The 27,120-nt window shown below is 57.0% G+C and overlaps 1 protein-coding gene across 6 annotated transcripts in view; it reads right to left on the bottom strand.

Annotated features, from left to right (window-relative positions):
* Window positions 1–243: 243 nt before the first annotated feature.
* Window positions 244–27,120, bottom strand: part of DTX2 (deltex E3 ubiquitin ligase 2) — a 33,841-nt gene continuing 6,964 nt past the window's right edge. For 4 of the 6 annotated variants that reach the window (XM_022588020.2, XM_022588018.3, XM_030763699.2 and 1 more), the window contains 9 exons: window positions 21,319–21,675; window positions 18,761–19,397; window positions 12,336–12,436; window positions 7,338–7,478; window positions 4,895–4,968; window positions 3,602–3,760; window positions 2,753–2,914; window positions 1,436–1,525; window positions 244–787 (listed from right to left, as the gene is read on the bottom strand). In XM_022588020.2, the coding sequence (XP_022443728.1) occupies window positions 560–787; window positions 1,436–1,525; window positions 2,753–2,914; window positions 3,602–3,760; window positions 4,895–4,968; window positions 7,338–7,478; window positions 12,336–12,436; window positions 18,761–19,397; window positions 21,319–21,586 (1,860 nt within the window). In that variant the 5' untranslated portion in view covers window positions 21,587–21,675 and the 3' untranslated portion in view covers window positions 244–559. Of the gene's footprint in view, window positions 788–1,435; window positions 1,526–2,752; window positions 2,915–3,601; window positions 3,761–4,894; window positions 4,969–7,337; window positions 7,479–12,335; window positions 12,437–18,760; window positions 19,398–21,318; window positions 21,676–27,120 lie in introns of those variants that run through there. The other 2 variants (XM_030763700.2, XM_089895753.1) reach the window with 2 other exon arrangements.

Below are 27,120 nucleotides of genomic sequence, written 5' to 3' on the forward strand. Positions count from 1 at the left end.
AACTGGGGCGGGGCCCGGGGGCAGCTCAGGTCAGCGCCCGGCTCCTGGCCTCACTGTAGCCTTGGTTTCTTCATTTAGGGGGTTGGATGGGCAGCCTGTAAGGCCCCTTCCTGTTCTGACGCAGCAGGACATGTGTGTGCTGGCCTTCACACATCAGATTTTACACACACACACACACACACACACACACACACACACACACACGCAGCCTCTCCACTGACAAACCCACCAGGGCCCGCTGACTTTGGCTATAGGGCATTTATTGCAAATAGAACATCTGAGGTATGAGAAGCTGACCCAGACCCAGGCCTGCCCCTGGCTGGGGGCACAGCAGGCAGTCTCTCCTCACCCCCTGCAGGGCCCCCAGCACCGATGGCCCAACGCGGCCCACCGAGGACGGAGGGGCCCACGCACTGAGGTAGCTGCATCCAAAGCCCTCGCAAGTATGACTCCCAGGCTCGCCCAGGTCCCACGCAGGCCCGGGCCTGGGGGGCCAGGGGGTGGGCACAGGCAGGCAGGAGCAGCCTGGGCTCAGGGGAGGCACGCCTGCGCCCCCAGCTCACTGCTGCTGCAGGCAGTCCTCAGTCACCCCCTGGGCGGCCAGCTCGGCCAGCACGTTCTGCAGGTAGTTGGGGTCGGGGTAGCCGTGGCCTGTCACGTTGCGGTCCATCTCTGTCTTGTGGTGAATCTCGTTCCACACCACCGTGTCGGTCTCCCCCGTGGTGCTGGACGTCCCTACTGTGAAGATAAGTCGCCTCTTCCAGGCCACCTTCAGCAACTCCAGGACCTGCCCAAGGGGGAGGGGATGGTGCGGAGGCAGGAAGAGGGGGAAGGGGAGGGAATGGCAGGGAGGGGGGGAAGAAGGTGGCCGTGAACAAGCGCTTAGAACAAACCCCAGCTCCCAGGGCTGGCCTGGAGAGCAGACACCCACCCCGACACCCCCTCACCTCCCTAAGCCTCTTCACACCCTCGGAGCTGTCCCCACCCCAAAGCCACCACACCGGCTCTTCTGTCTGCCTGGCACGCTCTTCCCCGGCCTTCGGAGAGCTGGGAAGTCCCAACTCAGGTCTCAGTGCAGAGGTGGCTCTGCAGGCCGCTGCCCCCACCACCCAGGTAGAACGGCCCCAGCGCCTCCCCATCCCGTCCTCCCACTGGAGCACCTGTGAGGTCAGCTCGTCTCTCCCTGGACCCCGGGCACCTGGGATGCCTAACGTACAGCAGGTCCCCGGGAAGGGGTGGCCCACACCCCAGCCGGCCCCCAGGCCTCGTCCTCCTCTGCCTGTCGCAGTAAGGTGAGCAGAGGCAGATCTGGTGTGGCCGCCGAGCTGGGCCCTCCCCACCCCACGGCCTCCCACTGCACACAGACAGCTGGGCCCAGAGCTGCCAGCCGGGGGGAAGGGGGGGCCGCTCCCAGGGGCGTCGGCCGGGCCTTCACCTTGCGGCCCTGGGCGTTGTCCGGAAGGTAGCACTGGCGGGGAAACCCTCTGGCGGTGAACGGCTTTCCAGGGTTGGGGTGTTCTGGGCCCTGCAGGAGGCACACAGATGCGGGGAGTGGGAGCCGAGGGGCCCTCCGGCTGCAGAGGTGCTCGGACACGGGTGCCCAGCCTCACCCCTTTGCCTTCCAGGTGGGGCTACTGCTGCGCTCAAGTGACCAACCAAATCGACTGCCGTCTCACGTCTCGCTCTGAAGACCCACCGTGAACACGGCGCCCACCCACGACTGCCCTCCCTGAACCCGGGCCGCTCAGCCCGGCGTCAGACACTCCGGCTAACTCCCTCCACTTCCCCGAAGAGCCCGGATCCCTTAGAGGCTGGGACGGAAGCGCCTGCTTCGCTGGAGGCCCTCTGGGCACGGGGCTCTCTGGACCGGATGGCAGGGCCTGCCGCCTGACACCCTCACTCGGGCACACAGCCCCTCCACTCTCGCTCTAGAAGTGGCCGGAGTGGGGCCTGAGACAGTGGCGGCAGGCTGGACAGAGGCTGGCGATTGGAACCGCGCACAGCCCTTGCTGTGCCCTCGGCCACACGGTGACACGCCATGTACAACTCCAAAGTCCCCTCCCACTCTGTGGCTCTACTGCTGTCTGGAGTGTTTCTAAATTTCACTTTGAGCCACGGAGAACTGGAGGGAAACCAGGGGAAGCACATAATTAGACAAAACCGAGTGACATCCCGTCAGACTCCTGGCCCCCACTACCCAGTATCTTCCCAACCTGCCCAGGCTCTGAGATCCCCCCACCTGGTCCAAGGCAGAGACTTCAGGGGCCAGGGCTCCCGTCTGGGTCCCCAATGAGCTTGGGTTCCTGTCCCCGCACGCCCCACGCAGGCCTGGATCAGGCCACTGAGCGGGTCCCTCAAGAGCAGTCAGGCCAGCCAGCCCTCCCCACCCTGTGCTCTGCCCCTGTGGGCTCGCTGGCTGGCCGGCCCAATAAAAGCGCTCCTCCTGCTTAGACGCTTGCTGGCCTTCCACCCAGTACAAGTCCAACGAAGATGCCTCTGCCTCCAGGAAGCCCTCCCCGGCTCAGGAAAGGGCTAGGGCCACCTCTTTGTTTCCACAACCCTAGGAGCTGGCTCTAGCCCCCAGCACCAGTGCCTCCTGGTTGCTGGTGGCCTGACTTGGCAGCCTAGGCACCTTCACAGTGACCCAGGGTGCGCAGACTGCTAGGAGGGGGCGGGAGAGAAAGGACAGCACCCGAGAAGGGCTGATTCCAGAAAGATCCGAGGAGGCTCCTCTTGTGCCGGGGCCCCTTACCTGAATGCCATGGGGAATGTTGTAGACTATGAGGATTGTCCCACAGTCCTCGTGGCCGGGGAGGGACACCTGGAACGTGAACACCTCCATCTTCCCCCGGGGCTGGGTTCCAGTTTTCTCCCCATAGATGGTTTTGCAGGAAGGACACTGCAAGCTTCCATCCTGGGACAAGGCAGAATGCCGTGGACTGAGCCGGGGCCCCTGAAAGGGCACCCAGGCCAGCCACCCCGCTGGCTAGATGGGAAAGAGGCCCACAGGGACACGGGTTTGGCCCTGAGTCACACAGTGGGTCCCAGGCGCATTGCCCAACTCCCAGGCAGCCTCCTCGCAAAGAAACTTGATTCTAGAAGCTTCCTTGGAAAGATAAGTTTTAACCCAGAAACTCATGCAATTTTCATTAAAGGGACAAGGTACCCAGAGACTGGCATCAGGTAAGAAAATGAGGTTTATGAGCAAAAGCTTGCACAGCCGAGTCATGTTTAAGATGAAAAAGAAAACCCTGTGAACGGTGGACTGATAAGCTGGCATCTTGGCTGGTACACGATGGCACGGGGACACTGCGTAAAGGCCAGGCCCCAAGGCCCACCACGGGCCTTCGTTCTCTCCGTCCCCCTGACCTGTCCACTCCGGCTGAACTACATCAAAGGCAGGGCAGCCAGGCATCGCCTGCCACCCCCAGGCCCATCCTGCTGCAGGGCCAGGGCTGCAGACATCTCAAGGCTGCCTCCGAGCGGGCCCTGGGCCCCTCACACGGCAGCCCCAGTCACCTGCTTAAGTGCAACATGACGGGTACAGGCTGCGGGAAGGAGACCCCGACCCCCACCCCTGGCCCTGGTGGGCCATGGGTACCTTGTTCCCGTTGCAGTACATGGCCAGCAGGCAGAGCAGGTGGAAGGCGTGGCTGCACTTGGCCAAGCGGCCCACAGCCACCGGCCCGAAGGTCTTGCTGTCGGTCGCGTCGCTGTAGCCGGACGCCATGGACAGCTTCTCCATACAGATGATGCAGTCCTAGAGGGAGACCCAACCCGGGGAATGCTCACCCACGGCCCCTGTGCCACAGGGGGTGGGTCCTGTAGGACCGGCCTTCGTCTGCTGAAGTGCCTCACCCCAGTCTAACTCAATCTGACAGCTGTTTGTTCCGGAGGCTGGGAGCACAGAGGGCTCACCGTCACCACAGCAGAGGGGACGGCAGGCGGCACCAAGCATGGGGGCCGGTGTAACAACTGAAGCACAGGCGGAGACGGCGGCCAGAACAGCCAGGCAGAGAGGTAAGTACGGGAGGGGCCCTCAGCGCTGGGCTTTACAAGGGAAAGGGAACTTGTCAGACGCACAAGCACGGAACGGGCCCTCGGGTAGAGAGAAGAAAGCGTTCTGAAGCAGGAGCCAGCGTTTCCGCTGGGAGGGGCGGCGCACCTGCAGGGCAAGGGGCGACCAGGGTGCAGGAGACAAGGCGAGGTGGGGGGAGGACCAGATCCCGGGAGGCCCTGACGGCCACGTTCGGGGCTGGGGCTTCTTCGTCTTACACATCGGGGGCCCAGCTGAGAGGCTGTGAGCAGCGGGTACTAAGTCATCATGGCCACGTGTCGGCTGTGTAGCCGGCAGCTTGGAAGGGGGGTGGCGGGGGGCAAAGCAGCCCAGCTGTGCTGGGTGAGCACAAAGGCAGAGACAGACAGACAGCTGTGAAGGGGGAGGGCAGAGCAGGCTGGAGGGAGGGGCCAACGGGAGGATGACTTTCAGGTTTCTGTCCAAACCTTTACCAACCAGATGCCTCCTATGCACTCAGTTTGCAGGAGAAAGAGGGAAGAGAGTCCTCGGCTCTGGACTGGCACGAATGACCTTGACCCCCACCCCTCCAGATTCTCCAGGACTCTCCATTCAAATCGGAGAAAAGTGCCATAGCCCCGAAGCGAGGCTCAGCAGAGAGAGGTCCAGGTGCAGCCGTGACGGGGGTCTGGCAGGCTGGGTTAACCACAGGAACCCCGACCGGCCCTCCCAACAGCCAGGCGGGCAGGATGGCTCTCTGGATGAGGCCAGAGGCTCCTCAGGAAGCACCTTCCAGCAGGGGACAGGCTGGCGTCCTCGTCTAAGCCACCCCTCATTTCCAAACAAAACCAAAAGCAGCGTGGTTCCCGTGACACGCACCTCATCCAGGGCCGTCTTCAGCTCTTCTGTGTAGTTTTTTATCACCTGCTCTGGCTCTGGCTTTGGAGGCCCTCCTAAAAGAGAGAAGAACATAAGTGGTGTCCCGAGGAGAACGAACTGGAGATGCTGGAACGAGAGAGAAAGGACGACAGTGAGCGGTCCAAGTTGCTGGGAGGGATGTTAGGGCGGCTCAGAGGGGAAGGTTAGCGTGCAGGAGAGGAGAGACCTGGGCCAGGCGCAGAATGCTCCGGAGCTCTGCCGGCTGAGCCCTTCCCGGCCCACGCCGGGGGCCCGGCCCCAGGAGCCCTGGAGGAGACGGAAGAGGGGCAGAGACAGCAGCTGGCCACAGCCCTCAGGAGCCACGACAGGGCCCTGCACACCTTCACTCAGGAAACCTGTCCCAGGCTTCAGAGGACATGTGGAAGAGTCAAACAGCAGCTTCTAAAACAGATACTCTGGAGCACATTCTGGCCGTGTTATTTTACTCAGCTTTCATCATTCTTGTAAGAAAGTCTCGGTAAGAGAAGTAAGTTTTCTGAGTCAAGTGTGTAGTGTGTGCCTACCCCATGGGGGCATCTGTGTGCACACCAACTGCAGATGACGGCCACACGGCCACAGCAAACCACAGTCTTCTTGGGCTTGTCCCTGGACTGTGGGGTGTCAGTGACATGCCTCCTCCATTCCTAAGCTGCCCACAGTTCTGTCCCCGACCCCTCCTCCCGAAACCTCCCACTCCTCTGTGTGCACCTGTGCAGGAAGCCCGGAGCAGAGGCCCTGCACCAAACAGGCCCCACCCCAAGGAGAAGAAACGCCCCCAGCTAGAAAGAGAATCAGCATGGCAGGGGTTCTCCAGGCAGAGGCAGCTGCAGAATCACAGAGGGACAGCAAAGCGGAGCACAGGGGAGGGACCAGGGAGACCAGCGCAGCCTGGGGAGAGTGATCCCGGCAGGGCTTGTCATCCTGTCTCAAGGTCAGGGGGAGCTCCTGGTCCTAGACCCTGAGACCAGCGGGGCTCTGGTGTGAACCCAAGCTCACGGCCATCAGCCTGTGGCTGCAAAGACTTACAAGTCTGAGCTCCCTCTAGACCAGAGAAGGCCAGGTGACAGTTATGAGGGGAGCAGAGGGGCAGGGACCTGGTGATGTCAGGTTGGATTCTGGCTCTTGGGCTGGGACCAAATCAGGTCACCTCTGAGTCTCAGTCCTCTCATCTAAAAAGTGGACCCAATACCAACCAAAGCCGTGATCACTGTAAGGGCATTAGCTGCTATGACCTGAAAAACAGCTAGAGGCAAAGGAAGACCACGCACCCCATACACACGCACACGCACCCCCATACACACAGACTTCTAGGACCCTGACTCTGGTCGCTGGGGAGAAAGCCAGGCAAAAGCACAGTCCCCACCGGCACCGGGTGGCCATCCTGCTGGCTGGGACCCTATTCTGATTGAGGGGAGGAGGCCTTCTAGAAAAGACTGGTCTAGAAGGCCACGTCGACTAGGGACAGACCAGTCTCCAGCTGGATCCTGGGATCCCTTCGGTGAGGCCTGGCTCAGCACCCCTACCTCCCCTGCCTGCCTGTGCCCAGGCAGCCTTTCAGAACTGGAGGTAACTCTCCAGGAGCCACTTTTCTCAAAGGGGGCCTGCCAGGTGACCGCCTACCCCACGAAAGGGACATCCGAGCCCAGGAAGGCCAGAGCGTCTGCTGAGAGCCTTGTTTTCCCGGGGCAAACCCGAGTGCCTCAGGAAGCTGCCGGCCTCTGAGGCAGAGTAAGAAGGGGGAGCAGGGCAGGAGCGACTGCTAGGGGTGGGGTGGGGCTGGGCAGGGTTAGCCCCGCCCCTCCCTGGCCTCCCTTCTCCCCCGTTGGGCAGGGGTTAGACAGGCAGTGAACAGGATCAGAGCAACCACCGTACTACTACTATTTGCCAGGCGCTTCCCAAGCGATTTACTTCCTATCCCTCCCACAAGCAACCTGCCCTGTAGGAGGCGCTCCGCTCACGAACGGGAGGCTTGTGTGAGTTCACAAAGCCCGTGAGCTCTGGAAACGCAGGACTGGCGGAGCCAGAGCCATGCCCCCTCTCACACCATCCTGAAGGTCACCGGGGCAGTCACACTTCTCTGGCCCAACGATGGAAGCAGAGCCATCATTGGCTTTAGAAATGGCAGGTTTAGAACTTACTACCCACAGGCCCCTCCACCTGAGTTTCGTTAAAACTCACAGCACCTTCCAACGGTTCTGAAACCCCTTCCTCCCTGGCCGTGTGACGGCCAGGGCAGTGGTCATCGGGGGACCCCCTGAAGTAGCCCCACATGGGCTGGCCCTTTGAAGGAAGCGGCGGAGGGCCGTGGTGGTCAGAGAAGAGCGTTCGGTGCAGAAGAGTCAGAGGCAGCAAGACTCGGAGGAGACTTAGCAGAGGCCAGACAGTATTTGTGAGCAGGAACTACCTTTCATGGACATTTTCCTCAATCTCTTAACTGAGCTGTGACTTTTAGAGGCCAGACAGGAGGCGGGAGGGCTGGCGGGCTGGGGTGCGCGGCTAAGACACACAGGGAGTCCAATGGCTGACATCAGAATACTCGTCATGCCTACACGGGGTGCGAGATCAGACATGCAGAGAGGGGAGAAACGTTAGAAGGAGTCGTTCAGCATGTGACCTCCACAAATCCCGGCTGTGTCCAGCTGGCACTGTCAACGGCCATCAGGACCTGCCGATCTCCCCGGGGAATCCGGCTGCTCGAGGCTGCCAGGGCCTATCCGGGCCGGCAGGGCTAAGCTCTGGGTCGGGAACCAGTGAAATGCCTGGCTTGTGGGAGCCTTGGCCCCAAGCTCCAAAGGGGTCTGTGCAAGCAACCAACCCATCAGCCCGTGCCTGGAGCATGCAGGGGGCGAGTCTGTTGCTTCGGGAGGGCAGAGGGCAGAACGCCACCCCAGGAAGCCTCCTCAGCAGTTCTGGTGGGCGCCTCTCTGTGCCAGGCATGAGGAAGGAGAGCAGACGGGCGACACAGAAGGGCGCAGCCAAGCTATGGAAACGCAGATGGGCTGGAGCTCACGGTCCTCGCTCTGTGCCCCCTCGGCTGCGCCCCCTCAGCTCCTGCTCACCTTGCCCCCGTGCGGAGCTGCCTGTTTTGCGCACCACACCTGGCCCGCCTAGATGCCTTCAGCGCCATCGCCGGGGCGGGGCGGGCCAGCGGGAATGCTGCCCCGGGCCTGCTCCCCAACCGAGGCATCCCCATGGCCCCTGTGGCCGCTTCTCTGGAGCAGTTAAGGTCCCAGGCCGTGGCTTCCTTCTCTGGTCCCCTTTGCCCTGGGTGGGAGCACAGGCGCAGCCCACAGCGTGAGGGAGCCGCAGCAGGCAGCCGCGCCGAGTGGACTGTCCAATCTTGTCCCTCCTTCCTGATGCCTGCAGGAGGGATGCCTCACTCCTCAGCCTGGCGCTCCACACGCATCCTAGCCGGACCCTCACCCGCGCTCCCCAAGGACCTGGAACACAGCACGTCCTCCCGCTGGAGTCCCCATTCCTGCCACACTCTCAGCCACCCTGCTGTCCACAGCACCCTCTACCCAATCCTCCCTGTCCCTAGTCAGGCTCAAAAGCACCTCCTCCCCCAGGGAAGGGAGCTCTGGGCTTCCCCTCGGGCACCTCCCTTAGGGGGGCTTTCTAGGTGCTCAGAATCTGGCAAGGGGTCTGGGCACAGCAGACAAGCCAGGTGGACCTGCTGCCCACTCCAGAGGTGATCCAGAGCGGTGAGGAGAGATCTGGCCTCGGGGTCCACTGGGGCCCACTGTGGCCTCCACCAGAGAACAAAGGCTCTCAGCGGGGCAAATGCGCCCAGTCAGGGACAGAAGCAGAGGCCGGCAGCCTGGGCAGTACAGGGTGCGTTGTGGTGGCCACTCCGCAGGAGACACCAAAGTGAACATCAGAAGACCGAGGCTGGACACTGGGTGCCCGCTCATCAGGTAATTCGATGCCACCAGCATCCCAAGGTTGTTCCTGGGCTCAAATTGTGGGTTCCCTTGGAACTAAACATCGGGTGGGCCAAATGACAAGCAGTCACAGGGGGCAGATAGATGGAAAAAAAGAGAACAATCCCTTAGGAGAACCCTGGAGCTTTGTACTTGCCCCAACATGCACCAGTTCCCGCCCATCAAGCAGACCCCTCTGCACTGGCTGCCCCTCCCTGAGCGGCAGCCCCTCCCTGACTGCCCATCTGAAACAGCCACGTCCCCCTCCTGCTCCGTCTCCTTCACTCTGCTCCAAGAGGTGCCCGGTCCCTGCCTGCTGGGGAGCAGACATCCCTGAGGCCACCACATCAGCCCCGCAAGAGGCCAGCGTGAACAACGCTCCTACCCTTTTCAATGCAGGACCTGCTCCTCCGAATTCAAGACACAGACAGCGAAGTCTTAACTTAGACGCCCAAAGACAAGCAGCCCATGCCCTGCAGGTCTGCCTTCTTATGAAAAAGTGTGAAAATCACCCCAGAGCTAACACTTCACAAAAGCGGCATCCACTGGACAGGATTGGGCGGTGGGGGGGAGGGGGGGGACCAAGAGGGGCCATCACATCTTCCCCAATAGCAAGGGCTCAGGGACAGCCCCCCCCAAATCGGCATAACAGCTCGGATAGCCACGGCTTTTCCTGCTCTCGTCTTGATCTGCCGGAGCCCCTGGCAGGTCCTGCACATGGGCAGATGTACAGACACCCTCTTTCTGATGTCCAGCGTTGGCCTTCCGTCTAGTGACCAGGGCTCAGGTCCAAGCCTACCCTCCGCTGGCCCTGGCCTTACCAAGCTGGGCTCAAGGCCAGTACCACTCCCCACTGGCTGACTGGTCTTGGGCAGGTCTTGGTAGCGTAAAATGCAGACACTCCTCCTCCCTCGCAGGGTGGGAGCCTGGCCCCGGTCTCGGAGGCCCACTCCTCCCCACCCCCCTTAAGAAGAGGCCCTGGCCGGGCTGCAGGCAGCAAAGCCAGCACCTGAGGCGGCTGGCTGACACGGACGTGGATCCTCCACCAGCGAGAGGGGCGCACAGCCCTTCTGCAGTACATCCGCGGGCTGGAGACCTACCTGCAGACCCCTGTGCCCAGGTGCTCACCTCAATGCGGCGAGCGTGTTCCCAAATCCATAATCGAATCCGTAACTGCAGCCCAGCTGAGAGGTCTCTCCAGACCCTGCTTCTTGAGGGTGGGCGCAGGATCCCTGGTTCCCTGGTGCCCCACACAGCGGCCCCAGCTTCAGGTACGAGCCAGAGCCACATATTCAGGCGGGGCGGTGTCTGGCCGCTGGCTCGTCTACTACACTTTCCTCACTGGGACCCAGTTCCTGAACCTTTGGGGTCTGCTTCCCTGACAAGTAAATGGAGATTAAAATACCTGCCTGCCTCCAGGATCGCTGTGAGAGCCCAGGCGGCAGGGGACACAGAGGATGTGGCCTGCAGCGGGTCCAGCCTCAAGAGCTCCTCAGCACCCAGACCACTTCTGAGCTGTGTGCAGAGGTGATCATGGCATTGGTATTAAAGCCTCAGTGACCGCAGAGCTGAACGGAGCTGGGCGCGTGCAGGTTGGGCCCATTCCCCCACAACCTCTCTCCAACAAGACCAGCACCACACGCACGCACACGCACACACACACACAGGCCTGAAACACCTGTGGCGTCGGATGCCACGAGAAGACCTAAACTGGGCAGGGACTTCCTAGTCACCACATTTTTGCTCACTGTTCTCTCTGCCCCAGCAAAGGGCTGATGGCTGAGCAGCTGACAGACTGAAAGCCTCCCCTCCTGGGGCTTTCCCGGCCCCATTCTACCGTCCTCACCACCTCTCTGACTGGTCCTTCCATGTCCTTCAAGGGCTCTTCTTCCCGGCATCCAACCGGGTCTCCGTAAGATCACTCCCGGGGGGCGGGCACGGGCCGCCCCACTCCACCCCACGCCGCTCTTCTGAACTGCTCATCCAAACCTCCCTGCCTCTGGGACAGCTCCGCCTGTCGACAGCCACAGCCATCACCCCACCCATCGCCCCATCGCCTCACAGAGAGAAGCCCAGACTCTGAGGCCAAGAATGCCTGGGGCTGAATCCCAGCTCTGCCAAGGGCTGGCTGGCTGGCCCTGGGGAGGTTTGCGGAGTTCTCTGAGCCTCACTTTCCTTAAACATAAAATGGGAATCAAAGTTCCTCCCCCACAGAGTTGCTATTGGGATGAAATGAGTTACCACACATGCAAAACCCCTAGTCCTTCCTCCTTAATTATGATGATTTATTATCTCTGTCGGCAGCTGTACACCAGGCCTCATTCTATTCCTTCCCTCTCACAACCAATCCAACCACCAAGTCAGAAGCCCTTACCTCCATCTACGGCCACGGCCCTAGTCAGTGGCTGGCCCACCTGAGGCATGAAGTCCAGGTCCACAGGGTCTCCCTGCCTCTAGGCCTGGTCCCCTCCAATCCCCCCTGTGCTACCACAGTGACTCACCCAACACCCAGTCTGGTTAGCTCACTCCTCTGCCTCCATCTTTAAATGATGGAGGCTCACCAGACTCCTCAGTGTATCTTCAGGTACGATTTTACATTTCCCATAAGTTAAAAAATAACTTTCAGTGGCTTCCTAATACCCGCAAGAGGAATTTTAAAAACAGTTTGGGGCTTCCCGGGTGGCACAGTGGTTAAGAATCTGCCTGCCAATGCAGGGGACGTGGGTTCGAGCCCTGGTCCGGGAAGATCCCACATGCCGCGGAGCAACTAAGCCCGTGCACCACAACTACTGAGCCCACGTGCCACAGCTACTGAAGCCCGCACACCTAGAGCCCGTGCTCCACAACAAGAGAAGCCACCGCATCGAGGAGCCCGCGCACTGCAACGAAGAGTAGCCCCCGCTCACCACATCTAGAGAAAGCCTGCGCGCAGCAACGAAGACCCAACGCAGCCAAAATAAATAATTAATCAATTAAAAAAAATAACAGTTCAAAGGTGTAAGGTTAACAAAAGATCTAGAGAGACACAAAAGCACTTACTCAAAATGTTAACTCCAGCCAAGAGTTCTATGAGTTCCCCAGGGGGCCCCCTTAGGGAAATGCCTAAAGCATTTGGGGACAGCAAAGTGACTCCTGAACCATAATTCAAGGCGATGTGAAAATGTAAAAGATGGGGAAAGGCCACACCAGGGCACCCACCATCATTAGGCATGACCCGCACCGCCCCCCCCCCCCGCCCGCCCCGACACCGAGACAAACGAACAGGCACCCAGGCTCACCTGCTGGGGGATACACCATCACTGAAAAAAGGCACCGCCCCCCAAGGAGCCTCTCTGGGTTTCCATGAGAACACACAGGGTAACAAGACCCCTGCCCCACAATCTCCTCCCCCTACCCCACGCATTCTCCCCTGCCCCCAAGTCCTGGTCCTGCCAGACACAGTCTGTTCTGGAACCTGGACCAGGGAGCAGCCTGCCTACCTGCGAGAGCTTGCTGGACCCTGCTGGGCTTCGACATCTGCACGGGCACCGTGGCAGGGACGCTCCTGGGGCTGCTCACTGGACCGCTGGGCAGGGAGGCACTTGGGGAGAAGAGAGGGCAGAGCTTAATGTGCGGAGCCGACTTAGCAGAAACAGGAGCCGGAGAAACACCGAGTGAGGAAGCCACGGGCGCTGCCGGGGCCCCTTTGTGGTTTCACTTCCCGCAGCTGCCTCTGTACAGTGAGGGCTTCTGTTTTTTTCTTTTTTTAAAGAAAAGATCCTGATGAAGAGTATCTGGAAGGAGGAGCAAAGAGATCTGATGTTCACTCCTCTCAGACCCAAACTAACCAAGAAAGAGAATCTGAATACTTGATGTTAAGCCAGAGGCCGGCCCGCCATCACTTCCCCTGTGAAAATCAAGCGACAAAAGTCAAACTCCAAGTTGGGCCTTGGGGAGGGGAAGGAACCGTAGGCAGGGACGGGGCAGCGACACGAAAGAACACTGCTGGGGATGAACCTCATCTTTTTACAAGGTATTGAGAATGAAGCTTTGGCTGTCAAAAAACGTTCTCCTGGACAATCAGAGACTCTGAAGACAAACCTAAAAGAATTATGAACTCACCAGCTTCATCAAAAGGAGGGCTCTGTGGCTCCCTGCAGAGCGGAAGTCCAGCAGAAACCACTCTGAGTGGTCCAGACCAGTACCACCAGTAACAGGACCAACCAACATCAGGAACCCCAAGAGAAGACGCTCCGAGAAGGAAATAACACCCCTTTTGTGGTTCTTGCCAAAACAGCATAACCTCAGTCCAGTCATGAGAAAACGTCTGACGAACCCAAATTAAGGGCCATTCGACAGGAGGCCACAGGAGGAGGAACAGGTGGAGGAGAAGAAATGACAACTGGATGCAAAGCGGGATCGTGGGACAGAAAGACAACTGCAGAGGAAACACCGATGAAGTGGGAAAAGTCTTTAGCTAACAGTCCTGCACCAGTGGTGAGCCTCTCTCTGGTTCTGAGCCGCACCATGTTTACGAAAGATGTTAACGCGAGAAGTCAAGTAAGGGCGGTGGGGAAACTGTACTATTTCTGTGACTTTTCTGTAAATCCCAAATTAGTTCAAACTACAGGAAATTTTTTTTTCAATGAAGGTCTTGCTTCCCACAGTGACTAATTCCAGGTCTCTCACTTGGTTTTAAGCCGTTATATTTTTAAACGGTAATAAACCCGTGCCATTATGGTTTCAGGGAGCCCTGCCCTGGGGACAGCTGGCGTAGATGGCCCGCCATGCCTGCTACCTCCTCCCCCTCCCGGTGACTGCGTCCTCCAATCCAGCACTGCCCATGTTCAAGGTGACGCAGTGGGAAGGGTTTTGAAACCCGTCCACGCAGTCCCTCCACTGGAGCTCCCCAAGGACAGGCCCTGGGCATGTTCCTCTCTGTTCCACTGGGCCCAGCCTGGATCCAGGAGCTGGGAAGGTGCTCAGGAAACGACGGACGCCTCCAATCTGCCGTGCCACCCTTACAACGGTCGGCAAACCAGCAACCACCTGGTTACGGCAAATGCTTCTGGAAGCTGCCCAGATCCTTCCCTACTGCTGGCCTGGGGTCACGGGTCCCACTGGTGGACACAATAGGGAGCTGCTGGTTCTGACCCAAATCAGAAAATTTCACACTGGCTGGTACTGGTTTTCATTTCTGGACTATTCTCCCCAAACAGAATAACCTGTGCGGCCATGCTTCCTGCCACCCTTATCTACCCTCAGCCCCAAGAGGACAATGGAACTGGATCAGGGCGCTCTGATGATGTGGGGGGCGGGGGGGGGTTAGGTGTGTAGGACACTAGGGCTAAGGTTTTGGCCCTGCTAAACTCCGTTTAATTTGAAGCCACGCCCCACGTGGCGCCACCTTCCTGAGCCTGTTTCTTCAATTCTCAGGTTGTAGAAGTGAAGAATTTGAGAAGATACAGCCCTTGGAGGCATCCTTCATCTCCCAAGCTAACCCGACAGGGAGCACTAAGCTTCAGCCCATAACCAGGAAGCTGGTAGCCGAAGCCTGGCTCTGCCACTGCACTGGGCTACTCGGTGGGCTGGGCATCACTGGCCCAGCGGGGCTCCGAGAAGCACGATCCTCCCTTGCTGGTGAGAGGCACGTATCTGAGGGAGAAGGCCTAGGTTCTAGAGCAGAAAGCAGACAGGCAGTAAGGCTTCCAATGAGCAGCTCACCCTGGAACTGGGACCAGGAACCATGGCTAAGTTCAATCTGCTTAGGGGTCTCACGATGTTGTCACTTGCCCTGCGACCTTCCCCAGCTCCTCCCCCATGCATTTCTCTGCTGTGATCAGAAGGAACAGAGCAGTAAAAGGATCCAGTGGGTCCCAAGATGGGGATTCTCAGGGGTGGACAGAACCTCAGAGGTCGCTGATCTCCCTGCACCGTCCCCTAAAGGGCTCAAACTGGCAGAGCGTTCCCCGATGTGGGGGCACCATATGCCCATGAAGTGCCCTTCCGAGAGTTCCCTCTCACCTGCCTCATGCACCCGTCCCACCTGCTGGGTTCCTGGCTCTACCTACTAGGCCCTCCCTGCCTTGCCTGTCTGGGACCGTCTCCAGGAGCTTCCAAGTGGAGCTGGGAACACGAGACAGGAAGATTTCTAGTCTTCTCCGCAGACAGGACTGGACAGTCCCAAACGGGGCAGAGCTAGAAGGCTGGACAGTGAGGCACACAAAGCCTTCTTCCAGCTCCCCGCGAGCTGCCACCCACCGGGGAACCTCTGAGCATGCGCAGTACAAGAAGCGTACGATGTGGAACCTGGCGACCCCCTTCCAGCCCCCGCAGCGCTTAAAAGCTGGGTGCCTTGGTGCATGTCGAGTCCCCTGAGCTTTACTTTCTCTCTCTGTAAGATGCGAACAATTCCCAAAGGCCCCCAGGGTGTCTGCGAGGCTCAATCTGCAGCACGATCCAAGTGCCCACTGTTTCCTAGGTCTGAGCGGAGCCAGGCAGCTCCGGGAGAGCTGCAGGGCCCTCAACAAGTCCTGAAAACCACAGCCCTATCAGAGCAAAAGGAAACTTCAGAAACTGACCCAATTCTGTAACCTTCAGAGAGGAAAAGAGAGACGCGGAAAGAGAACAGAGTGCAGCCGAGGGCCTACGGCGAGTCAGGGGCAAGGACCCACTGGAACCCAGGACCCCAATCCCACAAGTCTGAAGAGCCTGGCCGATACTGGGAGGGAGTGGGGTGCTTTCAGAGGCTGAGAGAACAGCAGCAGCAAGAACAGAGCTGACGAAAGCAAGCTGAGAGCCGTTTTCCTAGGCCGGGTTAGTGCAGGGACTAAGCTCCCCGAGGCCTAGCCACACCAAAGCTGCAATGGAGGGCTGGTCCTAATCACCACCCCAAGCCATCAGAATGCTAAGCCAGCCGGCACACCCTCTATTACAGAACCTGTGCGTGACACATTTTGGAAAGTCTTCCATCCAACATCACTGAAACACAAGTTTTGGTGCTTAAAGGGATAAACTTCAGCTACTAGGAAATTTACTTAAACCCAGTGGCTCAGTGACAAATCATGTGTCTTCTCGATGGCTTACTGCCTACTCGGAAAGGCTCCTGGGGCAACAGGCAAATCAGTCAGCCAAGGTTTTACCCAGATTGAGCAAGAAGTGATTTGAAACTATGTGGGTTACAAAAAAAAAAAAACACCACATGGGTTCCACAAATTTTGATTTCACTGACTCACATGTCCTTCCCAACAGCTACCAGTAAACACTTTCTCCTCCACACACGCGGTAACCTTCACCTGATGCTGCTGCCATTCACTTGGCTTTGAGAACTTTATCACAGCCGCTAGAAGACTAAGGTGCCAGGTGTTTTCAAATCCTTCTGGCCCTGCTGGGTTAAGAGGTCAGGGATTTATTAAACCCCCTCTGGCTCTACAACAGCCATTAGAGAAGGGTTAACTGCAGAGAACCACACTACAAATTAGGAGAACACCGGCCCCTGCGAGTGAATGTCACCCCTCCCAGCTCCTGAAGAGCTGCAGGAGGTCAAGGTGAACACCCCCTTCAGGCGGCAGGTCCCTTTGAGGCTGTTTCACCTGCCAGAGCCTGCTGGCCCAGCTCCCTCCTGGTTTACAACGCAGGGCAGCAGGGTAAGCGGCAACACGCATGACCCAGCAGCAAAGGTAAGGCCGTCTGGCCCGGCAGCCTTCCATCCTGTAACTGGCCTGGATGGCACTGACGGGACCCACCTCAGTAGCCTCTTGGGCCCTCAGGCTGGGGAGGGGAGACCAAAGAAATATCAGGGGAGACTGATGGGCGCCCCATACCAAAAGAAAGCAACAAAGCCCATGAAGTCGCCTGGCTCAATCCCAGCATCCCAGCTCTAGAACCATCTAGAAACTTGCCAGTTAATTTGTAAGAACATAAGCCCCAGGAGGCTAGGCAAAGCCGACCCAGTCATAAAAGCAGCTCCAACCTTGCTGATAATCCTTCTGGGCTGGCAAACGTGACATGTTTTTCTCTAGAACAGACTGACTCACATACTGGAAGGGGCCTCACAGAGCACTGGGAGGGGCCTCAGAGCACTGGGAGGGGCCTCACAGAGCACTGGGAGGGGCGTCACAGAGCAATGGGAGGGGCCTCACAGAGCAATGGGAGGGGCCTCAGAGCACTGGGAGGGGCGTCACAGAGCAATGGGAGGGGCCTCAGAGCACTGGGAGGGGCCTCACAGAACACTGGGAGGGGCCTCACAGAGCACTGGGAGGGACTGGGTTGGCATGGAGCCCAGCTTGCTTATGTCTCTGTGCAAGCCCACAGAGAAGGCCCAGGCCATACCTCCCTGTGCTCCCCATTCCCAGAGAGATCTCAGATCCACGTGCTCCAACTCCTGGAGGACACGTAGGAAGACACCCGGACCCAGGGGGCCCATCCCCTCCTCTGTGTATTGGCGGCTTCTGCGCGCACCCCTCAGGACGCCCTCTGCCTTCCTCTCACTCTGCCTTTTAGACAGCTTCAAGAACTCCACGTGGGGAGTTCCCTGGTGGCCTAGCGGTCAGGATTTAGAACTTTCACCGTAGAGGCCCGGGTTTGATCCCTGGTCGGGGAACCATCCCACATGCCACGCAGCATGGCCAAAATACAAAAAAATAATTATTAAAAAAAATTTTTTTTCAAAAAAAAAAAACTCCACATGCTCCACAAGGGGCCTGGGTTTGATCCCAGCTCTGCCACTTCCTGGCTGTGCTGCCAGCCTCGTCAGCCTCAATGTTCTCCCCTGTAAGCTGGGGACATCCCCTACCATATGGCCATTGGGAGGATTCACGAAATCACCCACACAGCCTGCTGAACAGGGCCCGGCTATAACACGTGCTTGGTGAGTGACAGCTGTCACTGTCTTATCGAAGCTGGAAGGGTCCTCTGAAACCTAACTAGAAGAAATACTAGAGGCCTGAGAAGCTGCCAAGGAGGTCTCGGCCACACTGGGACGCTTCAGCCCTCCCTGTGGTCAGGTGGGCTGGTGGGCGGGCTTGGGTGAGTGATGTGGCACCAAGAGGCTGACTCCCTGGGAAACAGGGAGGCCACAGGCCTACACATCCAGTCACCACCCGCCCAGGTCACCCTCTCTCAGAAATCGGCCCCCATCCCGGCTAACACTCTGAGTTCTCAAAATGTTCTCCAGGCCCCAGACCCTCAATAATAATCGATGATGAGGCCCCTGATCAGTGACAGGTCTCTGAGCATCCCAGATGCACCCACCACTGGCCACTCAGGGGTTTCCCCACTTTAAAGTGCCACCTGGTCTGGACGGGGCCCATTTCATCATCTCAGGGTGCCCTATGAGACGGACTGTACCAGCACAGCAGCTGCCCTATGTCACCTGCTGCCACCCCCAACACGCTCAGCACTTTGCTCTCTCCTCAACCAACTTTTAAGCACCGAAGCTGGGCTCACAGCCTTCCCTGGATGAAGCCGGGGGCTCAGGGAGAGGGCTGAACCTTCCATGTCTGTGACTCCAGGGCCAGGCACATAGATGGAGTCAGAGAAATGTCCTCAGGTACCCGGCCCCAGCTATGTGGCACACAGGCACAGCCAAAAAAATCTTTAACTGCTCAGAGAGCCCAATTCTCCTGGGTCAATGAAAGGATCACTGGTTTTAACCCATGGGGCAACTACCAGCACTCAAGTGCCAGAAGTCAGGTAGGCTCCCCGGGACACAAGGCTGTGGACAGTGTGGCACCTCAGCACCACGTGACACGTGCAGCGCTGGAGCATGTGCAAAGGGGATGACGTAGCAGGGACAGCCGAGGAGGCAGGTGCCGAGTCTGCGGGCATTTGGGGGGAGTCTTCCCAGCTAAAGAAGAGCAGAAACCCAAGCCCGCTAACAAGGCATGCGGGTGGACAAAACGACCGTCCGCGTAACGCAAGATACCTGGCTGCGCCAGCAGCGGACAGTCCTGGGGGCTGGTGCTGAGGTCCCAAGTGGGAGAGGCTGGAGCGGTAGAGGGGCTGGTTCCCCAGGGAGGGCAGCGCCCCAGCCCAGAGGTTGGCGGTGCTCAGCTTGGGCGCAGACCTGGCCCCAGAGAGTGAGGGCTTGTTGTACGGAGAAAAGGTCTGGTGGGCCCCCAAAACAACGGCGGTCCTGTGGGGTGGCTGGGGGACTGCGTAGGCTGGAAGGTTGGTCATGGAGTGGCGGTAGCGGCCTGACACGGGGCCGGCTGCGCCGCCGCCGAGGCACTGATGGCAAGAGCAGGCCACTCCCGTGTGGCCCGGTGGGGCGATGACAGTGGTCGCTGGGTACGGGGGCCCTGCCTGGCGCCGCACGCTCCGGCAGAAGCTGGAAGTCTTGTTGGTCTGCGTGTGGGTGGCACAGTTGACGGTGTAGTTGTACCCCAGGGCAGCCAAGTCCACGAGCTGGGCGCCCCTGGCCACCTGCTGCTCCAGGTAGTCGCAGACGCTGGCTTCATACGCCGTCCAGGAGCCGTCGTCACTCAGCCACTCCCAGACGATGCCCCGGCCCGGGGCCGAGTGCTGGGGAAACAGGTGCCTCCGCACAGCCCGCATGGTGCCTGTTTTAAAAGGAGCGTTGCACATATAAAGTTCATCTGCTAGCCACTCACCACCTCCCCAAAAAAGGGAGTTTAAAAATTCTTTTTTTCCTACAACCAAAATAAAACAACACGATCACGGTGTATATATGGTCATGCTGCTGTCTGACCTAAAGGCTGGCATTGACTATTCTCTCCAAATTTGGGGTGAAGGGTAGAGAGCTCTCTCTATGCAAAGAAACCGTGGATCAAAGGGATCAAGTGGCAGAGAGGGACCAGCGTTTCTCAGCAGGAGTGAGGGATGCTGGACGCTTAGGTCAAAGACCAGCTGTGGCTCAAAATAGTCCTAAGGATGAAACCTACGTAGCCTGACTTAAAAAACTGAAAACATAATGTCTGAAGAAAATTAAATCATCCATAATCCAACCACCAAGAGGAAAGCACACGACGTATATCGTATATTGTAACATATTCCTTCCCGTCTAGTCTCCTAGGCATGTATGTTTAGGTGCAGCTGACAATCATACTGAAAAATTTTCCTGTTTTCATGTATTATGCCATAAGTATTTATTATGTCTCTAAAACTTTGTAAAACTCTTTATTAACTGTTACACAGTTCTCTTACATGGATGTACTTAGATTCCTTTGGACTTCCCAGGTAGCAACTATTAGCAAACACCTGTGGTTAGCTTATATTAATAAACCAAACCTGACGATTCAGGAGAGAAAGACAATTTGGGCCATGCTTCCAACAGTACTTGTCAAAAGGTGATCACTGCGATTACCTTCTACCTGGTCTCCCGACCTCAGCAGCCAGTGGGATACTCTTAACCCCCAAATCAGATTACGTCACTCCTCTGCCCTAATCTTCCCAGGGTTCCTCCTTTCAGAAGAAAAGTCGAAGTCCCTCAAGGGATGGAAAAGCCCTGAAAGACCTGCCCCTCCCTCCTTATCTGTCCCCAGCCCTTCCTGGTGACCAGGCCACCCAAGCTCAAACTTCAAAACGACCTCTCCCTGTGCTTCACACATCCATTCCCTGATAAACACTCATTGCTACCTAACTCATACACAGTTCTCGATTCATTTATCTTGTGCGCTGCCTTTCTCAGTGACTGCAAACATCATGAAGGCAGGGACTTTTATCTGCATCCACTGCCTGGAAGCCTGAGTCCTCATACCCTCGAGGAGGCTGCTACAGGGATTAGAGCAGGAGTCTTCAGGCTCGGCACTAGTGACATTCTGGGCTAGTAATTCTTTGTTGTGGGGCTGTCCTGTACATTGTAGGATGTTTAGCAGCATCCCTGGCCTCTACCCACTAGATGCTGGTAGCGCCCCACCCCATAGTCCTGACCATCAGAAATGTCTCCAAACATTGCCCCCAGCTGAAAACCACTGATTTACAGGGATAGTGCACAGCTCTGGGAAGAAGTTGGTGGCCCCATTCTCAGTAATACTGAGCAAAAGACACACACACACACACGCACACGCGCACACACACGCGCACACACACACACACACGAAAGAAACATGAGTGCACAGGAGAGTGAAGTAACTTGCCCATATGGCACAGCCCTCATACAGGAGCTGGAACCCGTCGCCAGGCCCTCTTAACTAGCATGGTGTGCCACCCCCATGCCGGCCGGCCTGCTTGCCTGCCTGCTGCCAGCGAGACCCTCAAATCCCTGCGGGTGGAAGCAGGCATTTCTGGTTTGGGAGACAAGGGGGAAAGGGGCTGGAACGGCCTCTGCACTGTGTTCCCAAGGCACCCCGTACCACTAAGGAACATCTCACACTGCTATCACTCCCACCACCCGCCTTCTGACCGTGTGCATTTCAGGGGCAGGATAACACTGAGAGTCAATTCTGTGACCCCCAACACCTAGCACGACGCCCAGCCCGAAACAGGCACTTGGACACATACTCGAGGCAGGAAGTGCCTTACCAGTGTCCTGGCGGAACTGCGTCCAGCTGGGGAGGTCGATGATATAAGGAGCCAGTGAGGGGTCGGCCTGGCCTAAGGGGATGCTGTGGGCAAGGCTCCCCAGCCCGAAGCGCTGGCCCTTCTGCTGGACAAACTGCTGCTCGATGTAGTTGCAAACAGTGGCACTGTAGGGGTGCCAGGTGCCCAGCCCGTCCTGCCATTCCCACACGGCCACTGCCACTGGGCTGGTGTACACCTGAGCCAGGGAAGGGCTTGGGGCCATGGCCATCTTCCCCAGGACTCCCTCTGTTCTCCCCACCGGCTTCAGACCACTCTGGGCTGCAGTCTCAGGTTCATTGCCCAGCGCTTCCAGGAGACCTGAAACAAGACAGACACGCAGTTACCGACACACACGGTGGCCCTGCCAGAGTTAGTCTCAGTGCGGGGGGTGGGAAAAATCGTGCTTTTCCGCAGTCACTTTTTTCCCTAATACCTTAAGGGCATCGTGAACCAAGTACCTAATCCTGTCTCTTTGCTCAGGCAGCCAGGAAGAATTCGGAGTCAATGAAGCAGCCTCCTTACCTCTGCAAATGTCCAGGAAGACACAGTGGGTGAATTCTGGGTGCCAATCATCAGCCCTGCTTCTGTCCTTTTACCGATAATTTCCCTCTGGCCCAACTACTAAGTGTATCCTCTTGTACTATATGTATTTTCATGAGTCACCCCAATCCTTTGTGGACTGAGGCCATCATGACCCCTTATACCTTTGTGAGGACGCCACACAGGTTTCCAAAGCAGGTTTGTTTGTGAGACACATATTAACACCTGTTATGCTACAGATGAAAAAAAAACTATGTCTCAGAAAGGACCAGGGGCTCAAGGACAGCCAGAGCTGCGACTCTAAGCATGGGCGGGTCCTAGCTCTGTCCAGGTCTCCAGGCTGCCCTGGTTTCCCGCACCATTAACCCACAGAGGGCAGACCCTAGATAGACATTAAAATCCTATGGATGCTGAAGCCCTCCCTCTCTGGCCTCCCTGCACCCCACTCCCTGGGCCTGGGCCTTGCTGATCAGCGGTCAGCTGCAAAGACTTTACACCCATCTCCCAAGACATTCTTCTCCCAGTCACTCCCGCCCAGTTGCATCACTCAGAGTTTTCCCAGGCCATCTGTCACATGAACTTCTCCTCCACGGCCCCGACCAGAACTCTAACGCCCACATACACATATGGCGGTCCCTGTCTTTCTGTCCCCTCAGAAGGCAGACACCCAGCGAGCCGGCCTTGTCCACAGCCACCTCGCCAGCCCCAGCACAGGCCGTGTCATGTAGCACGTGTTATATACGGATTAGCTCAAAGCACGACTGAATGGGGGCAGATGAAGACTCTATGTGCCTGCAGCTGTTTGAAGAAGAAAGGGAGTCTGTGGAAGCTCCTAGGGTGAGAGAGGAACGGGGCCAAACAGACTGACAAGGCGGTATTTCTCCCACTTTATGGACAGGAAAACAAAGAAGTCAAGGTCTTATTGAAGGTCACACATACACTGGTAAGTGGTAGCACAGAGGGCAAACCCAGATCAGCTGGCTCTAATGCCCATTTTCTTAGCGAGGAAAGCTCAGCACGAGCTCTACCTTGGGCTCCGCCTAAATAAACGTTAAAATCCTATGGATGCTTAAGCCTCTCAGCCTCTCTGCACCCCACTTACTTAGAGAGGGGGGAGGGAGAAAAGGGAAAGTGGTGGGGGGAGGGGAGGAAGGGAGAGAGGAGCCTGCATCTCAAGCTGTGAGCACCCTCAGCTGTTACGTCCACATAGGGCCCTGGTGCCAACAGGGTTGCCAGTCACATCACCTGCTCCGATGCCCACACGATCCCCTTAAGTACAGACGTTGAATTTTGTCCCTGTTTTGCAGACGAGAAAACCGAGCCCCCAGTGGTTCTGGTGACTCACTTTCATGGCCACTAATGAGGCTGGGACCCTGCCTGGGCTTTCGCTGCTGTCCCTGAGATTGTACTCCCGCAGGGTTTCAGTGAGAAGGCCGATACCACCTGCCCCACAAGGAAGGCAGAGCTGGAGCAGCAGGTGACAGGGAAGAGGCACAGGCTGTGGTGTCCACACGCCGCATACCCACTGCACTCTACTCACTGTGTCACCTGGTGAAGGTACCTAAGCCCTCCAAGCCCGATTTCGCTTGGAAGTGGACATATCAACCTCTATTCTAAGTGCTTTTCTAGGGGATTCAGATGGATAGGTGTGTATAAAGCACCCAGAACAGCTCCAGGCACACAGCCGATATCAGCCAATCTTGGCCTCCCTCCCTTTCCCTGCTCCCCTCCAACCCAGCACCTCCCACCCCTCATGTCTAGGTGAGGAGTGGTGGCCCAGGGCGGCACTGAGCTACCCGGCCTGAGAACACGGGCGATGAGTCAGGCCTGCAATAACTCTGAGCACACATAGTGGGGCCAGGGCCACCCCTGAGCTGCCAACCGCTCCAACAGAAGCACACATCCCGCCATGGACGATTAGACCCGGGATGCCCTCGAGATGGCTGGCGAGCTTATTAGCTCAGCACCTGCAACTAGAGGTCTCTGGACCCACACCCAGGTACAAATCACAGGACTGGTTTCAGGGCCAATTACTCCTGAGCCCAGACTTTCCCCCGGCACCTCCTGGCAGGCGTCACTCATCTCTCGGGCAGCAGGGGCCTCCCATGTACCAGCGCACGTGGTATGTTCCAGCATGTCCACACACCCCCAGATGAACCAACTCGGATAACTCTGCCAAACAGCCTGAGAACTACACTCGAGAACTTCAGCTAAGCTCTTCATGAACGTGTTTGGCCTACAGACCGCAGGCACACGACGGTCCAGGCTCTGTCAGGGTACTAGAGACCCAGAGATGAGAAAGACACAGCACACGGCCCCTCCACGACCGGCCACTGTCCCCACTAATACCAAGGCCTCCACCTTTTGTCCACATGCATCAAATTCTAGCAAGTGTCAGAACATTCGGAGCCATTTCCCACCTCCCAGACATTGATCCTGCTGGTGCCCATGTCCAGACTTCCATCCTCTCTGCGCCTAAGCCCCCAGCAAACATGCCCATCCTTCCAGACTCAGCCACAGCACCCCGCTCTGAGCCACACCTTTAACAGAAAGTGCTGACCCCATCCTCCTGTGCGTCCTCACTGCATTCTCCATTTATCCAAACATACTGCATTTATTGGTTTCAGTATCTGTCCCCGCTCTCACCACCCCCCAGAAAAGGAACTCCCTGAGGGCAGAGCTGGGGCTGACCCAAAGCTGGGGCTGCCGCTCGTCAAATGCCTAATATCCCAGAGGGTCTAAAACACACACGCCAAAAGAGAGGAGCACCTTCTGCTCCAGGCGCCTGGGGCACACTTGGCGCGATGCCCAGAACACCCACTGATGTTCCCCTGGAACGCAGCAACCATGCACACGCAGTGGCCGTGTCAATGCACCCATTCTCTGTTACAGCCTCAGCCATCCCCAAGCTGCAGTTCAAAAACCTAATTTGTTTCGGCTCCTAATGACGGGCCTATTTAGGGTGCTCTTAATTATGAAAGTTGTTATTATTCTAATTGGCCATGGGAAAACAGCCTTAGTCTGGGGGCAACCTAAACACTTTATGATAATGGAATAAGGGAATTCTTAAATAAATTATGGTACACCCCAATGATGGAATACGAGTCTTGAAAAATGTTTTTAAAAGGCTTTCAGACCTAGGATAATGCTGTTGACAAGTTAAAAATACCGGATATGTAACCATATACACTATATGCTCTCAAGCGGGCGGGTGTGCCATTTACTGAGCACCTACTATGTGGCACGCACTCTGTCCGGTGCTCTTGCCATCCAGCTCTCTCAACCCTCAACTGCCCTTGAAGGTAAAGATTATCCCCATTTTACAGACATGAGAACCAAAGCCAAAAGCAATTAAGAATTTACTCAAGGTCAGACGGCCAGTCTGTGACACCAGGTTCTAATATAAGCTAATTTTTAAAAGGTGGGAAGGAACAACACTGACATTTTACTAGGAGTGATGGAGTTATGGGATATTTATTCTTTACCTCTTTCTGTACTGGCAAATGTTCTACAATGATCATATTACTTATTATGATCGAACCGAAGTTATTTTTAAAAAACTGTATCAAGGGCTTCCCTGGTGGCGCAGTGGTTAAGAATCCGCCTGCCAATGCAGGGGACACGGGTTCGAGCCCTGGCCCGGGAAGATCCCACATGCCACAGAGCAACTAAGCCTGTGCGCCACGACTACTGAGCCTGTGCTCTAGAGCCCGCGTGCCACAACTACTGAGCCCGCGTGCCACAACTACTGAAGCCATCGCGCCTAGAACCCGTGCTCCGCAACGAGAAGCTACCACAATGAGAAGCCTGCGCACCACAACGCAGAGTAGCCCCCGCTCACCACAACTAGAGAAAGCCCGCGCGCAGCAATGAAGACCCAACACAGCCAAAATTAAAAAAAAAAAAAGTATCAACAACTCTGACCACGAGAAAAACCATCCTGACTTCTCTTGCATTCTCTTGTCAGATTTAGCCACTAACGCCTGTGCACAGCCCCACGGCTCCGAGGCACAGAGGGACGCTACTGTCCTACCAGAGAGGGGTTTCACACAAAGGAGAAAAGTTGCATGTGTCCAAGAGTCTTTCTATTCCCAGGGGATTTACAAAAGCTTTAGAACAAGACCTGAGCTGACGCAGGAATCTGAGTGAAACTCATCCTGCCTGACTGTGGGCCTCCGGGTAGGGGAACCACACAAATGGATCCCTTACAGTTGCGGCCTCCGGGAAGAAGGCCCCGAGCATGGCTTTTAAACTGGTGCCCAGACTGGGCGACTGTCAATTTGCCAACATGTGAGGACCCGTTTCCTCCCCCCAAAGCCCACCGAAATACAGAGTGGCCTGGCCCAGGCCTGAGCTGGGCAGTTCACCCTTGGCTCCATGCTCGGTGACCTTGGGACAGTCACCTCTCCTTTCCTGGGCTCCACTGCTCAGGCGGTTGGATGGGTTTTCCAGCCTCTCATAAGCAGCAGAACCCTTTTCCAAATGTGACCATACGCTGCCCATCGATATGTAAAACGCAGAAGAGTGGGGTGCTCTTATGAACAAAAGGGCTGCCCTCCATTCCTACTTCCTGAGAGGTCCAGGAAGCTGTTGTGCGGGACAGAGGCGTTCTGAGGGGCACAGATTGGAGACCAGTGAGACTGGGTGGACTTCAAACCCTAGCTCCATGCTGCGTCACTTTCAGGTGCTTTCCAAGAAGCATGGGCCTGCAACTCCACACTCCACCAGCTGACACGGTGCGCATGACCGGTAAGCAGAGCATGACCTTCAAAGACTTGTTACAGGGCAGCCGGCCACCCGGGCACTGTCAGAAAGCCTTCCCACGGAGATGGGAAAGTCGAATACTGCACACAAACACACCAAAGAAATGTTCTACTTTGCTAGACATGTTGTTTTTAATACAAATTTAAAACAATGGCCTATTATTTTTTTGCCTGTCAAAGCAGTAAAAATAATTTCAGTACTCAGTGCTGGCGAGAGTACCCTGAGATGTCACACTTCTGGGACGGATAAACCCTTTCCAGAAAACAGTTTGGTAACACGTATCAAGAGGTTTAAAAATGTTCACTTGCTTTGACACGATCATTAAAAAATCTATCAAAGGAGATGAGAGAAAAACTTCAACATAAAGATACTCCCCACAGCACTATTTTAACTCGGTAAAAGAGAAGCAGAGAGAAAACGCAGTAGAAACGGTACCAAAATGCTAAGGACTGCCTTGGA

Source organism: Delphinapterus leucas, chromosome 15, assembly GCF_059928025.1.
Source record: "Delphinapterus leucas isolate spDelLeu-1000000601 "Yukka" chromosome 15, BTC_Dleu_Yukka2, whole genome shotgun sequence".
Classification (NCBI taxonomy): Eukaryota; Metazoa; Chordata; class Mammalia; order Artiodactyla; family Monodontidae; genus Delphinapterus; species Delphinapterus leucas.